The sequence below is a fragment of the Lotus japonicus genome, chromosome 1, assembly GCF_012489685.1.
Source record: "Lotus japonicus ecotype B-129 chromosome 1, LjGifu_v1.2".
Classification (NCBI taxonomy): Eukaryota; Viridiplantae; Streptophyta; class Magnoliopsida; order Fabales; family Fabaceae; genus Lotus; species Lotus japonicus.
In genome coordinates this window covers 110,961,398-110,977,358 of record NC_080041.1, presented here as the reverse complement: position 1 = coordinate 110,977,358, position 15,961 = coordinate 110,961,398, and the positions used below count along the sequence as shown (strand labels likewise).

Below are 15,961 nucleotides of genomic sequence, written 5' to 3'. Positions count from 1 at the left end.
CAACACTCTATTTTATTAATTGAATTTTGTGTGGAATCTACTAAATTACATGTATTCCACTACAATTTTGTGAGACTCACATCACATGATTTTATTATTTTTAACTAATGAAATAGAGTTTGCAAAATAGTGTTAAATGAATACTAACAAATTTTAAGAAATTTAAAAATCTTAATAAAAGGTTGTATTGAGATTTTTTTCGTGTTAATAGTAATAAGTTTTAAGAAATTTATAAATTTCAAGAAAAAAATTTAATAAAAGGGTGTATTGAAAAATATATCATTAAAAGTGATTGCAATTTACTCTATCCAAACAACATTTATTTTTTAAATTTACTTTTGTATATCATTTAATAAATCTTAACATTTATTTTTTGGATTTGATCCAATTGAGATAGTGGCGGTGGTTGACTGAGAAAGCAAAAGGGTTTCGTTGCTCCTTCTATAACTGGAAGACGCATCCCTCAATATTTATTGCCTTGTTATAGTAATGTGGACCAGAATGGATTTTGTATTGGGTTTGATTTCGTGTTGCTGGCAGGTACTGATCTTAGATACATATGACTTATCTTTGGAATTCCACCGCTTGGTCGTGTATTTGGAAGTATTAGAAGGACATTTTTTGTTTCTTTAGTTTGTTATTTTAGTTTGGTATTCCCACTGGATTTCGATACTCTGTTTCTATTCGTGTGTTTCTTCTTTGTAGTTTATCCCTTTTCTTTTTTATTAGTGGGTGTGTCACTGATAATAACTTTTCTATTTTTTTCTTCTCCTCTTTTCTATTTAGGCGCACCCCTTGTGTTATTGTATTTGGCTTATAAAAAAAAAAACTTTTGTATATCATTTCCAAACAAAAATATATTTTTTAACATTTAATTATATCAAACTCACTTTTATTAAACTTACGTATATCCAACCCAAAACAAACGGATTTGGGTACACAGGTTTGATCCTCTACATAACTTTAAGATTCACAAGTGCGTTAGAGTAAATAGCTTAATTAAGCGTTTATGTCAATAAGCGTTTGTTCATGAGTATGTCATAAGCTTGCCTCAACATACTTGCATAAGAACTTATACTATGGCCATGTTTGGAAAAAACACTTAATTAAGCGCTTATGGTCAAAAGCGACCGTAAGCGCTTATATCGACTTAAACGCTTATTCATAAGTTATTTTTAAGTATTTGTTGAAATAAATTGAAACTAAGCTATATATAAGCATAAACTATTTTTCATAAGCTATTTCGAATAGCTTATGAAAATAAGTTCAAAACAACTTATGATAAGCCATAAGCTGTTTGCATAAGCCCTCACAAACACTTACACAAGCGATTATGTTATCATATGAGCTCAAATAAACTCTTCCAAATATGGCCTATAAGATCAACCAAAATAAGTCATTTAAAGGTTTGTTTAATAATAAGAATTTTATGTAGGCCAACAAATCTATGAGTAAAGAGGCTAGCAGTAGCAGGCGTATAGACTACAGTTAAATCATATACTAAAACAAATATTTTTATTTTTTACTATAGGTAGGAATGAAAATTTTAGCGTCCACCTTAAATGTCAAATAATGTTAATTTTTACTATATTTTACTTTTTACGAACCAATTTGAACTTTTCTTAAAGAGAATTACACAACTCTCGAACTAAGACAACACCGGTTAATCTTGTTTTACTCACAACTGTGTTTAGGACATGCTTATATCTCAAATTATATGTTTAATTAAACTTGGTCCTAGTGAATAAGAAGATGTATGATTTTGAATCATTTTTTCATACCCACCGTTAGCTACCATGGCTTAATATATAGCTTCAGTGATTGACAAGTCCAACTCGATCTACCTTCATCTTATCATATCACTTAGGAATGTTAACCAAGGGAGAGAGTAAGCTTCCAACAAGGTCAATAACATGGAAATAACCATAAGTCCCAATCCAGGCTACAAGCAAAACAATTAATCTTATAATTCAAGAAATAACACAAGAGGAATAATTAGTGATTCACACCTCAAAATGAGGTGGAAAGAAATGGAGGAGGAGAGAAATAGGAAGAAAAGAAAAAATAAGAAAAATAAAGTATAAAATGTGATAGATGATAAGAGAAGAGACATAAAAATAGAAATAATTGGAAATGAAGTTGTTTACGCTGATTTTTGGTAAACAAACAGAATCCAAAAGCAATTTAAGGACCGGATTCGAAGTCCTTTCTGGGTTCTTTAGTGAAGACGTTTTAAATGTCAAGGTTGGGTTTTTGTGAAGAACGGTATGAACAAAAGGGAAAAAAAAAAGTAGAGGATCGAAAGGAAAAAGAAGAACAAAAAATAAAATGAAATCAAAATGGCAAAGGAAATAACATTGCATTGAAAATTAAAGGTGAGAATCACAGCACACTCTTAGTCTCTTTGTAGCCATATGTCACATGAGACTTTGAGGCATTCATTGAGAGTTTTGAGTAATTGTGTGAGTCTGAGTAATTTTACAATCAGATTTGCTACTTATAGAACTTGGAATGAAACTGCAACTAGATCCTACGGTAGAGATTAAATCTTAGAAAATAACTCCCTACACTAGAGCCATACACTTGGCATAATTACAAATAAAATAACTTGCAGCCACTTCCATTTTCCAAGCCACGTCCACGTTGCATCTTCAGTAAGTAACTGCCACATTTCCCTCTATTCCACTTCAATAGCCACTAACCCACTACTAATAGACATGTGTTTATTTAAAATAAACTGCTTAAGCCCACTAGTAATTTCCACTAACGGCTTATTCTAGTAAGTTCCACTTTGCTTCCAACACTTGCATTTCGTCTCTGATGTCGAAATTGATATTCTTCTCTTATCACCTTGAGCCAATATGTGTCGAAGCAAGCCACCTAGTTGTTAGTGGAGTTCTCCTCTGAATGTAACTAGTCTTTAATGAATCAAGAAGCTGATTGAATTCACCATGCATGCTGCCACGTTGTTTTCCCTTTGAACTTGGTATTAACATGATGCCATATTTTTCCACTTTAACAAATACTACTTGGTCGAAATACTAATCTAGTATATGACCATATAACTTCAACCATCATTTAGCAATTTAAATATGTGCCACATGATTCTCGACCCAATGCCAATATCATATTTCGACCACTTTGATATAATGAGTTTGTCAAATGAGTTTCGACCCAGTGACAATACCATTTTTCGACCAATATAGGAAAATAATAATAATTTGGTTGTAAAGGGTAAAAATTACACTAAAACATACCATGCATCCATGTACACCATATCTCAATGATTAATTTCCAAACCTGTAAATTTTGGTGTTAACAGAGGCCCCCCAAAATGTTGTTTCTCGAATGAAGTGAGAGGAATGACATTTTGAGTTATATCACCAAAATTTTGAGCAAACACCTCATGGCCTTTTGTAATCACTTAGCCATTTTTCTTTTGAAATTGTAACTCTCCATTTTGATTGCTACCTGCCACCTTCAGCATATAAAATTCGACTTAACCAATTAATGGCTAAGCCAAAGATTAGTGGAAAAATTAGAAAATTGGAAGAGTTCAAGAGTAAGCCATGATTCATTTTCTTTGGTCGAAATGATATCATTTTCTAACATGGTCGAGATACGTCCAGTACCATCATGCAATTTCAACATTTCGACACTGGCATTTGGATATTACCATGGTAATATGTTTCATGAACATATAATATCAATCCAAAGCCAATATCAAATCTCAGCCATGACCCCAATACTTAGCAACACAAACTTCGACCAATTCATTGTTTCTTACCAAGTTGGCATATCATTTTGCCACGAAGAACATTTCTCTTTTTTTTTCGGCAACGTGTGCCGAATTTCGGCAATGTATGCCGAATTTCAAACAAAAATATTTATATTTCAGCCAACCCCTTTTGGGCTTGAGGTCCTTGGCAAATTCTGACTCCTTTTCACCATAACCTTCCGATAGTCACTTGTAGTCTTCAATCCTTTGAAGGATTTTGCTTGAAATTTTCCTTTGCTCTCATCTTCATAAGTATAGGGAGACTTTGGCTGAAATTCAGCCATATTCACTTCATTTTCATCACTACCACTATCCTCATCAGATTGATCAATTTCATCTTGACCAATTTCAGGATTCTGAGTGGCTCTTATGCAAGAACTTTCTTCTCCTTGAAAATCTTCTTCAGGCTTGTATTTCTCAAGCCTTAGTTTCTCTACCATTTTAACCTTATGAGCCAATTGAGTCATATCTATGAACTCATCATTAACCAAATTCTTTTTAATCGAATAGTATAGGCCCCCAATAGCCATTTTTACTAATTCGAATTCAGGCACATGAGTAGAACATCTAGTTTCCATATGCCTAAATCGAATTAAGTAGTCATCAATTGGCTCATTCGGTTGCCTCTCAACATTAGCCAAGTCCATTAATGTCACTTTGGTTTCTCCTCTAAAGAATTGCTCATGAAAGCCATTTCCAATTCATTCCAATTATGGATCGAATTAGGAGATAGAGTAGTAAACCAAGTGAAAGCATTTTTCGTCAAGGAACTTGAAAAATATTTCATTTTCAACAGTTCATTATTAGCAAGATCACAAATTTCAAGTTGGTACCTTGCAATATGCTCAACAGTTGATTCACCTGTGTCTCCTGAAAATTTAGTAACTTTTGGAACCTTTCCTCCCCTTGGTAGTTCTGTTTGAAGAACTACTTCAGAAAACGGAGACGTGAAATTTGGACGATTGGCATATCCAACATTGAAACCATGATGATTTAGAACTTCTTCGACAGCGTTGGCCACATTTTGTGGCCCCCCATAGTCATTTTGATTTCGATTAACTAAGACATTGTTGTCTAAATTCTGATCAAAATTCTGTGGCTGATTTTGGACTGAATTTTCTTGTCCATTCAGAACTTCGTTTGGACCAAAATTCTGATCTTGAGGCAAATTTTGAGGTTCATTTTGACTAAAATTCTGAACTTCATGTTGAGTAAAATTTAGAGGCACACTTTGATCATAATCAGGAACTTGCTGGAATGTTTGGTTCAAAGGCGGTGCTCCAAAAACATCAGCAATTCGACACAATTGTCGAGTCAAGTGTTGAGTATTTTGAATGAGAGGATTAAGCATAGTCGACATCTGTTGTGTCAACATGTTCACCATGTTGTACTTACTCTCATCAATTTGTTGCCTAATTAATTGTAAATCAATATTAGTGGTTGAATTTGAAGGAAATAAATTCATTGAACCACTTTGAATCAAAGGCATGGTCATTCCCAATGTGTTGAACTGGGTATGTTCTTGACCATTTTGATTTGCTCTTTGCCCAGAATTTTCATAAATGACATCATTTATTATTCTGCCATTAAACATTTTCAAAAGTTTTGGACTTCCCCAATACGAACAGAATTACCAATACTTTAATTGGCAAACAAATATAAATTCCACTTGATTATGTCTGTACGTCAAGATTGATTTATATGAAAATCAAATTGAAATGAATCAATTTTGACGTAAACTTATCACGCTGAAGTACACAGACCAAAAATGAAGTCACAGTGGTCTTTGATAATTTGGTCTTGGAAAGTTCTCAAAACCAATATGTGGAAGATATAAATGACACTTTAAAACTTAGTTTTCACTAAAATGGTCCCACTGGGCGTGCCAATTTGTTTACGCTGATTTTTGGTAAACAAACAGAATCCAAAAGCAATTTAAGGACCGGATTCGAAGTCCTTTCTGGGTTCTTTAGTGAAGACGTTTTAAATGTCAAGGTTGGGTTTTTGTGAAGAACGGTATGAACAAAAGGGAAAAAAAAGTAGAGGATCGAAAGGAAAAAGAAGAACAAAAAATAAAAGGAAATCAAAATGGCAAAGGAAATAACATTGCATTGAAAATTAAAGGTGAGAATCACAGCACACTCTTAGTCTCTTTGTAGCCATATGTCACATGAGACTTTGAGGCATCCATTGAGAGTTTTGAGTAATTGTGTGAGTCTGAGTAATTTTACAATCAGATTTGCTACTTATAGAACTTGGAATGAAACTGCAACTAGATCCTACGGTAGAGATTAAATCTTAGAAAATAACTCCCTACACTAGCCATACACTTGGCATAATTACAAATAAAATAACTTGCAGCCACTTCCATTTTCCAAGCCACGTCCACGTTGCATCTTCAGTAAGTAACTGCCACATTTCCCTCTATTCCACTTCAATAGCCACTAACCCACTACTAATAGACATGTGTTTATTTAAAATAAACTGCTTAAGCCCACTAGTAATTTCCACTAACGGCTTATTCTAGTAAGTTCCACTTTGCTTCCAACACTTGCATTTCGTCTCTGATGTCGAAATTGATATTCTTCTCTTATCACCTTGAGCCAATATGTGTCGAAGCAAGCCACCTAGTTGTTAGTGGAGTTCTCCTCTGAATGTAACTAGTCTTTAATGAATCAAGAAGCTGATTGAATTCACCATGCATGCTGCCACGTTGTTTTCCCTTTGAACTTGGCATTAACATGATGCCATATTTTTCCACTTTAACAAATACTACTTGGTCGAAATACTAATCTAGTATATGACCATATAACTTCAACCATCATTTAGCAATTTAAATATGTGCCACATGATTCTCGACCCAATGCCAATATCATATTTCGACCACTTTGATATAATGAGTTTGTCAAATGAGTTTCGACCCAGTGACAATACCATTTTTCGACCAATATAGGAAAATAATAATAATTTGGTTGTAAAGGGTAAAAATTACACTAAAACATACCATGCATCCATGTACACCATATCTCAATGATTAATTTCCAAACCTGTAAATTTTGGTGTTAACAGAAGTGTATAAAAAATGAGGTGTGTATATATCATTGTTGTTATGTCACTCTTACCCGACTCAGCCATGAACTCTGGAGGGTCCCTAAGGCTTATACCCTGGAACACTTCAGGCATCACTTGAAAACATAGATAATTTTTTATTTTTTTTACATCGGAAAGAAGATAATTGTACACTAGATTTTTATTATATAACTATTTAAGTCTTATGACGTATTTAAATATATTACTATTAACTATGAATTTAAATAAACTTTCATGCCTTAGAAATTCAACACAACCCTGAAGAACATGATTCTCTATAACTCATGGTCGTTGTGTTGGAATAGGAAGACCACCATTAATTTCGTCCATGAATGCACTGATATGCTAGATTTTACAACCCATATGGGACAAACTGAATATTATACAATATACATAGCTTGTTACATCTATGAATACAATGAAGCTATAGATAAAACTACCAAAGAAAGCATATATACATAATACATTCAAAATGATTTGCAAGCTACCGTAAAAAAAATGATTTGCAAGCTAAGTCCTCGCCATAATGCGAGGACTTCCGTGGTGCTGTTCTCGCCTCAGCTGCAGCTCGTGAATTTCAAATGAGGGACGTAACCGTGGCTGAAGCGCTTGCGTTGAGGTGGGCGATGCATCTTGCGATTGATTTGGAGTTCCGGGATGTGATCTTTGAGACGGATAACTTACCACTTGTTCGTGCTTGGTCTACTTTCTCTTCTCAGTTGTCGTACTTAGCTTCTATTGTTTCGGATTGTGTGGCTTTGGTTTCTAGTTTTCATTCCTTTAGTTTATGTTATGTTCGTCGCGGTTGTAATATGCCTGCTGACTTTATGTCTAAATATGTCCTTTCGAGTCAATGTTTTGTTTGGATAGCAGACGCTCCTTCGAGTATCGAAGGACTCCTATCCATGGATGTAGCTTCCATTTGATTTAATGAATTTTGGTTTCTGTCAAAAAAAAGTCCTCGCCATAATGCAAAAAGAAATCTAGGTGGAGATATTGAATGAATAAAAACTAGATTCGTGGTAAATCTAATAAACTACCACAACATCAGAAAATGTCTTTTAAAGCGTATGTTTTAAAACGCTGTTTAGATGAAGCGCTTTAGAAAGTGACACGGAGGCCTCTTACAGCACTTTCCTAAATAAGCGGTTTAGAGTAAAATTTCATTTACAACATTTGGCACAGATATTCTCGTAAAATAGCGACGGAACTTATCCCCCACTAATAATCCGTCGCTGAATTCCCCTTTTGAGTTAGAAATTTATATTTTTGTGACGGGGTCGCTACTAAAATAGCATAATTTTGTGACGAATCCTTCTTCCCTTTCTCTTTTGCAGTTTTGCCCAATGATTCACACTCTCTCATTTCATTTTCTGATAACTGTCGTGAATAATGGAGGTTTCGAAACAGAAACCCTAGCTACTTCTCCAATTCTTCTTCGCATGGTCCCAACACACCTTCTCCGGCGCCGGCCGCCGACATCTCCAACTTCGCCTCGCCCTCCAACTCGTCGCCAAGTCCTCCGATCACGACGACCGATCCTTGAGCGCGAGAACGAGCTATCAGCTATTCAAAACCGTAATCATCCCTCAGTCGGAAACTACTCGCCGTCGTCGCATGATATGGTGAGGTATTTGAGCGGTATCTGAAATTAGGTTTAGATTTTAACAATCGTTGTTCTTTGTTTGCTCATTCAGATTCGCATTGTGATATTAGGTTTAGATTTTAACAGCCATCGGGAACAATCGTTTTCTTTGTGACACCACTGGTATGTGTTTTCTATCCCATGAAAAATTTCATGCTTATTTGGGAGCAAGCTCGTCACTCATCAACAAGTTTCTTATTTGTGATTGATTTCACTTTTTTTAGGTTCAAGAGAGTGTGGCTCCACCTTCTGCTGACTATCACTGGAATAGGATGGAATGCAGAAAAAATTATGCACGTTGCAGTGGACCACAGATACAGTATCTGCAAGGTATTTAATTAGAAGTTTCAATTCAAGAGTATTGGTTTTTAGCTTTTACCCAAGTTGAATTTATCTGAATTTTGAGTAGCATTTTCGTTGGGCCAGTTATTCTCAGTATGGTTACCACTCAGTGGCAATATCACATCAACCTTGAATGGAACAGGTTTTCGCAATGAAACGCTTAGAGTTACAAGAGGCTTCAGCTCGTAAAATGGGTTATTCATAAATTCGTGTTTCGTCAAAAATGTTTCTTATATTTTGGAACTTGAATGTTCCAATACCATATAAAAGTTTCCTGCACCTATTGTATGCGTGTTTTGATAGATCCCTTTTTCATATTCCGTGTATTTGGATTGGAACCTATTGTGTTAATATGTATTCATAAGGATTATTTATTTTTCGTGAATGTGTCAAGGATGCGCACCCGGTTCAGTTCTATCATGGGCTCACATAATGAACTTGTCACTACATAGGTTAAATTTTAATTTTTCTTGATATGTTTATTGTTGGTGTTGTCTTTATTATATGCTAAGATTGATGAACTTCTGATCGATTTTCTTCTTTTTTGATGGACTTTTTTTTCAGAGGTTGCTCCTAAGCTTGCTCTTTAGTTTGTGGATGTTAAGGGGCTAACAATTTCATATGTCTTGTCATCTTGGTTCTAGGGCTCTTTCTCTCTTTATCCACACCAGATGTACAGGAGCATGAGTTAAGACAATGTACTATGACCTTCTTTTACTGCGAAAGCACATAAACCAGCAGCTTTTGTTCTTATGATCATGGCTCTTCAATGCACGCCTCTTCCTTCTATCTGCTCTGTGGGAATAGTAGCTGGATGTGAAAAATGAGTGGTCCTGATTTGGTTGTAGACTGATTAAGCCACTTAGAATCAATCATTCCCATAGAAACTAGCTCCTTGCTCTCATTGTAGCTCAGGGCAGCAGCAGGGGAATTAGCAAGTATTGTTGTAAAACATGGATATGGTGTTCTCTAGACATTTGCAGGAGTATAGTAGAGGTGAAAAAAGTATTTATATTGTATTCTAGCTAGAAGTATTCGATTCACCAATCTGCAATTGTAATGACTCTTTGGAAGCTCTTTTTGTGCATCAGGTTATTCTGAAGATGAAGAGCAGGCGTGTTGCTGGGACCATCACAAAAAAGAAAAGTCGTGAAGCACCAGGCCGTCGTTGCTCTCCCCTTTCACTCTCCCAGGTCGGCCTCTCTCTCTCTCTCTGTCACGCGCAATCGCTCCTCCCCTTTCACTCTCCCGGGTCGGTCTCTCTCTCCTCCTCTCGGTTTCGTCTTAATACTCTACTCTGATTCTGTTCATTCATGATTCATGACTACCGTTTCACATTTTCATGTTGAAATTTTGTTTCTCGCAAAGCTTTCTGCACCAAACAGACTCATGTGCCCTTTCTAGCCTAGATGAATGAACAACAACATTCTGAGTCACCTTGTACTTTGAAACGGAACAATTGCTCACGTTTTGTATGAAATTGTAGACAACACATCCTTGTGGTGAATGATAGGAGGATATGTATGACCTTTGCAATTTTTGTTTCGCCAAATTTCATCTAGTGTATGTACCCAACTTGACGGGTTAGAGAGAGTAGTTTGTGGATGTTAAAGGGCTAACAATTTCATATGTCAAGAGTCATCTTCAAGTTTCTATGTTTTTTTGTTCATTTTCACAAAAAAATGATGTGTTTTCTCTGAGACTGTTTCAGGATTGGTTCTGTGTTGTTTATTAGGAGTTGAATTGGTAAGACAAGGTGTATACTTAACTTTGATGATTAGTGTTGCTATTTAGGTTTATCTTTGAATTTTAGTACTTTTTAATCAGTGTTCTAAATTTCTAGAATATGGTATTTGAAGTCTTGTCTTGGTTATATTGTAGAATCTTTTCAATAAGACTGGTTGTTGGTGTCTTAATTTATTAATCACGTTAAACAGTTTCTTCAAAATAATACATCTACCTGATTATTCAATCTCTAGAATATAGTCCTGAACTTTCAAATGGAACAGTGCAGGCCAAGTGAAAATGATATGAAATCATCATGTATAAGGACAACCCTTATCCAGAAAATGTTGCATATACACATGTAAGCAGGTGCATTAATCAGCTTCCTAAGCTCCTCTCCCTGAGCAGCTGAATTCTTTTATGTTTGTAAATTTTTAATTAAATTTGGTAAATCTAGTAAGACGGATAAAGTAGCCTTTAGTTTTCTACTTAAACAAATTCTAATTTAATAATCTAATTCGCAGGTCTTACTTAATGCATATTTAGGGCACGTCAAAGAGCGCATTAGACCAGGCAATGCTGCTACTTCTGGTGTTAAAACTTCAGTTGAAATCTCCAGTTGGTAGAAATTTGACTTCGGAAAATCCTCTTGACAAGAATGTAAGTCATCTTCCTTAGTAGTTTCATTTTTCCTGTTGTTGCTTTGTTGCAATACTGAAGTCACATCTCTGTTATTGCACAGTATTATGTCTAAAATTTAGTAGATCAGTATTTAGCAAGCATTATTTTATTATTTTTTGTAGATTTTTGGAGAACTAGATATGGCATCTACTTCATATTCTGCTGGTGCTATTATTGATTCATGGTCGTTTGCTTTCATCTTTTCAATATGAATGTTAAAACAAAAACAGCTAGGACTATATATGGATTTTTTTCAATCCGATTTGGGAGTTTTTGTGTTGGACCTGAGGGTTATGGGAAGTGAGCTTTGATATTTAACTTTGGGGGGGCTTTGTAAGTGAGCTTTGAATGTGTAATTGATTCTTTACTGTATCCCCGAATTCTATTATCATATAAATTTCTAGTTTAAATATATTTTATCATCAATTTTCTTAAAATTAAAGCTGATTAATGAGTTTTGACTTTTTGTATGCTAAATGTGTAATACCGTTTTTACAGCGCTTTTTTTATTTTAGACGCTGTAGTATCTATACATTTTTAAAGGCTTTTCTAATATAAAAGCGCTTTAATAGGTCTCATGATAAAGCGCTTTTAATAAGACCCAAAAGCGCTTTAAGGACCTTTTAAAGTGCCAAGAGTTACAGCGCTCCTTAAGCGCTTTAAAAGGCATTTTCTGGCGTAGTGTGCGACAAAATAGACCCCTACGGATTCCCCCAATGTGTACAAATTTACTGTGTAACATGGCCTATTACTACTATCAATATCATTGAGCCCAAGACATCTCAAATTAGAGTGCCTCTTGAGCAGATGAGGATATTTAATGAAGTGAAAATGTCAACCAAGAAACCCCAGTTGAGGCCAACCCACTTCACCCATCTGAAAATCCGGCCAACTCCTAAGGGCAATTCATAGACACTGGCAACAGCAGGCTCTCTTTTAGTAACCTCAGATTCGGACCATGTGTAGTGAAAAAAGCGTGTTCAAGACATAGTTCAACTGCGAAAGGAACAAATTAACTAGTGTTCTTTCAGAAAAACCTGAAATGTGTACATCACTCAAGGGCTTAAATAACAAGGGAACCACATAATTAAAGTTAATTCTGCAGAAATATTCAAGATATCCTATACATGCTAGTCAAAACAATGCAGCAGTAGTAGGTTATTGTTTTTGGATATCTAAGAATTTTTTATTAAAAGTGCAAGCTATCATATCTTAGTTACTTGGCAGCAAAATAGGTCATATCAGACTAGTACTGTAGAAGTGTGGCAATGATGAAGTGGCCCTCTGAAGTTACATCACTAACTAGCAGTGAGATATTATGATGCAGGCCCAGGTGCAGTAGACAGGTCCAATATTACTAAGTTTATGAGAGGAGGAGGAAGAGTGCAATGCACCAGATAGAAGTTAACACTTAACACAATTGACACTAACTGCCTTGTTGAGGTGGCAGGGAGTGCGTTGTGTGTGAGGCAATCAGGTGAGTGGGAATCAGGGGGCATAGGGAAGTAGGCAGAAATATTGTGGAAAGTTGGGAGGGAAAGGCGCCTCCTCTAATTTGCCCTGAACTGGAACTGTGAGTATTTCTCAGTTTTCCAGCACAATCAATACAATAGCATTTCAATTCCATATTTCTTCTTAATTTTCCTGGTATCTATATATCAAATTATAAAACAAGGACTGATATCAAAAATTACTACAGTTGCATTGCATATCTTAGAAATTCAGTGATTTATTTATCTCGATAACTTTGTTTCTTCTACAAAGATAGCAGTTTAGTTTCCATTTCATCAAACCAGACACAGTCACATACTCAAGCATGAGAAATTCGAACGTTTCTGACACGGTTGTCCACAACTCTATGCTTGGGAACCTTAACAGTTAGTACCCCATTATCCATATAAGCCTTAACATGATCAACCTTGGAGTTCTCAGGCAACATAACACGCTGAACGAATTGCCCACTGGAAACCTCCACACGGTGCCACCCTCCTCCCTGTTCCTCCATCTCCACACTCTTGCTGCAAATGATGCTGAGGACTCTGTCATCGTCCACTTCCACTCTCACATCGCTGCGCTTGAGCCCCGGAAGATGCGCCTTGCAAACATGAGCCTCAGGGGTCTCCTTCCACTCTATGTGGCTGTTGACAATCGGCGATGGTTCGCTTGGGAAAGCCATGTGAGGTGTGCTGGTTCGTGCTGCTCCGAAGCCATGGTCTTGGAATAGGTCCCATATGTGAGAACGATGTGGTTCAGATCTTCTCCGACCAAATAAGCTGTTGGGAAGGATGGACATTTTTTGTAGTAAATTTGATGTTGTTCAAGTTGTTTAGGCTATGGCTGAATTAGCTATTTTGATTCTACTTGTGGGAGATGTGTGTGAAGAAACACTTATTTATAGCATAATTTTGATGTGATTCATTTTTCTGAATAATATTCAATTCTAACACTCGAAAATTGAACTACTTTAATATGTTTTAGTTAAAAACTAATTTTCACTTTAAAAACAATCTTTGAAGGATTTGCAAACATTTTGCACATTGAGATTCTTAAATTCAGTTGAGAAAATCAACTTCGCGCTGAGATGGAACAATGGAACAATCACGGAGGCAAATAAAAGTTAGAAATGGTGAGGAATATATGCTTGGTAGCATTGTGGAAGTCCCTATCCATTTCAGCGTACAGATCAAGCTGCATGTTAGTTTTCAAATTCCAGTGGTTTGCCATTTTGTAATGTTTAATTTCTTGGTCACATGATATTTTCTAGGAGTTAGAGCATTAATTCCCATCAGAATATATGAATAAATGCCGGTAGGTATTGTAATCCTTAAGCTAACAAAGCATCTCCACCCGTTTTACAAAGATTAATTGTTGTTGAAAATTGTGACATGAAGAATAAGATGATACTAATTATTAATAGTACAATATTATTAAAATACTTTTATTTAGTTTTACGAGTAATATGTGCAGTTCTTAAATTTTAAATTGGATAAAGAAGAATATAGTTGATAGTGAAGAGTTGTGGTTGATTAATATAAAATGTGATGAGTGTGAGAAAATTTACTAAATGAGAGTATGTGTAGAAAATATTAGAAAAAAATGTCTAGATTTTATAAAACAATAAACATTTTAGAAAATATGAACAAAAATCAAAACAATATTCTTTATGGAACGGAGGGAGTGACACTCTCTTCAAAGTAATCGTTTTTATTCTCTAGTTTCACCCTCTCTGACTGACTAAACTATCCTTACATCATTCGATGCAGGAACTCAATCTGCTTGATAAGAGTTATGATCGACCCAAAGAAATTGTTATCGAAGGTAATTATGGTGCTTCTCAAATTAAATGCTTTCTGTTAAACGGTTGTGACTTTGAAGATGGCGATGCTCAAAACCCTAGTCCAGTACAAGGACGTTTGTCTTAGCATAAATATGAGAGATCATGATCTCTCTTATGAGGAGCAAGCATGAGATAATTTGGAAGGGGATTTTGATGATGATATTCTAAAGGTAGCTGAGGACATCTCGGATTTGGAGTTATGGAGGGTCATTTTTCACTAAGATTGTTATTCCTCAGGATGAGAGGACTATTTGAGGAGAGCTATAATTGTGAAATTGCTAGGGGTGAAGGTTGTGCTTAGCTTTATGCAAATTCGCCTTTCCATGCTTTGGCAGCCTAAGCAAGCCATGGAGGTAAACGCTCTAGAGAATGATTATTTCCTTGTTTGCTTTGCTTATTTGAACAATGTTTTTTATGGTGGCGCATTGTTGATTGCAGATCATTATATGGTAGTCCTGAGGTGGCATCTTGAGTTCTTCCCTATGGAGAATGACCTGATACGAGCAATTATATGGGTTAGGATACCATTGCCTGCCAATGGACTACTATGATATAATCAGATTTTATGGTCGATTAGGAACAACTTGGGTAGGTCTATGAAATTTGAGAAAAGTACTCTAAAGGAATTGATATGTTGGAGGGTCATTTTCAACTTTGAGTGGGAAGTTTATTTGATTGTGTGTTGAACTTGACCTTAGGAAGGTTTTTGTCTTAAGGAGTTCTATTCACAAAAGTGAAGAAAACCACAGGGACACAATAAACGAGGGGTTGGATAATGCCAATGGAATTCTATCGCGATTACTAGATTTCTCTTGGCTTCTACCGAAAGCTCTAAATTGATGCATCGTCTATAGGAACACAATGCAAACAGTAGAAGTAGTGTAGAGGACAGCGGACAATGTACACACATATTTTATCCTTGTTCACCTAAAGTTAGAGGGCTACGTTTAGTTCTTGGAATCCACCAAGCTTTTCACTAACAAGTATCAAAAACTTCTCCTTACAAGTATTATTTTATCAGGCCACTCTAGGCACACACAAGTATTCTTTCCTATCACTCTTCAGGAACTAACAAGTATTATTTCTCATGCCTCTTCAGGCACTAGCAAGTATTCTTATGACTTATCCTTACATGTATTATTGTACAAACCTCATCAGGCTTCCAAGAATTACATTCGGTTTTCATGAGGTGCGATTTATACATACTTAAGACATTCTTACAGATCATGCAAAAACATTCATCTCTAGTTGTATGGGATAGAGTTGATGGATTTAAGGTGCTCTCAATCCTAATTTATATGACTTGACCAACTACGAGTGTAGATGTTGAAGACATATGATCAAAGTCACTTTCTACTTTTCT

At 35.6% G+C, this 15,961-nt stretch overlaps 1 protein-coding gene and 1 long non-coding RNA gene across 2 annotated transcripts; one reads left to right on the top strand and one right to left on the bottom strand.

Moving 5' to 3' along the window:
* Window positions 1–8,166: 8,166 nt before the first annotated feature.
* On the top strand, window positions 8,167–15,750 carry LOC130729231 (uncharacterized). The gene is made up of 9 exons (XR_009015911.1): window positions 8,167–8,493; window positions 8,585–8,636; window positions 8,738–8,843; window positions 9,500–9,851; window positions 9,947–10,107; window positions 10,865–10,949; window positions 11,105–11,240; window positions 14,525–14,951; window positions 15,037–15,750. It is a non-coding gene; the product is annotated as an uncharacterized LOC130729231 (long non-coding RNA).
* Window positions 12,973–13,706, bottom strand: LOC130729229 (18.1 kDa class I heat shock protein-like). The gene has a single exon (XM_057580899.1). It carries the CDS (start codon window positions 13,552–13,554, stop codon window positions 13,072–13,074), a length of 483 nt encoding a protein of 160 aa, XP_057436882.1. The 5' UTR covers window positions 13,555–13,706; the 3' UTR covers window positions 12,973–13,071.
* Window positions 15,751–15,961: the final 211 nt, after the last annotated feature.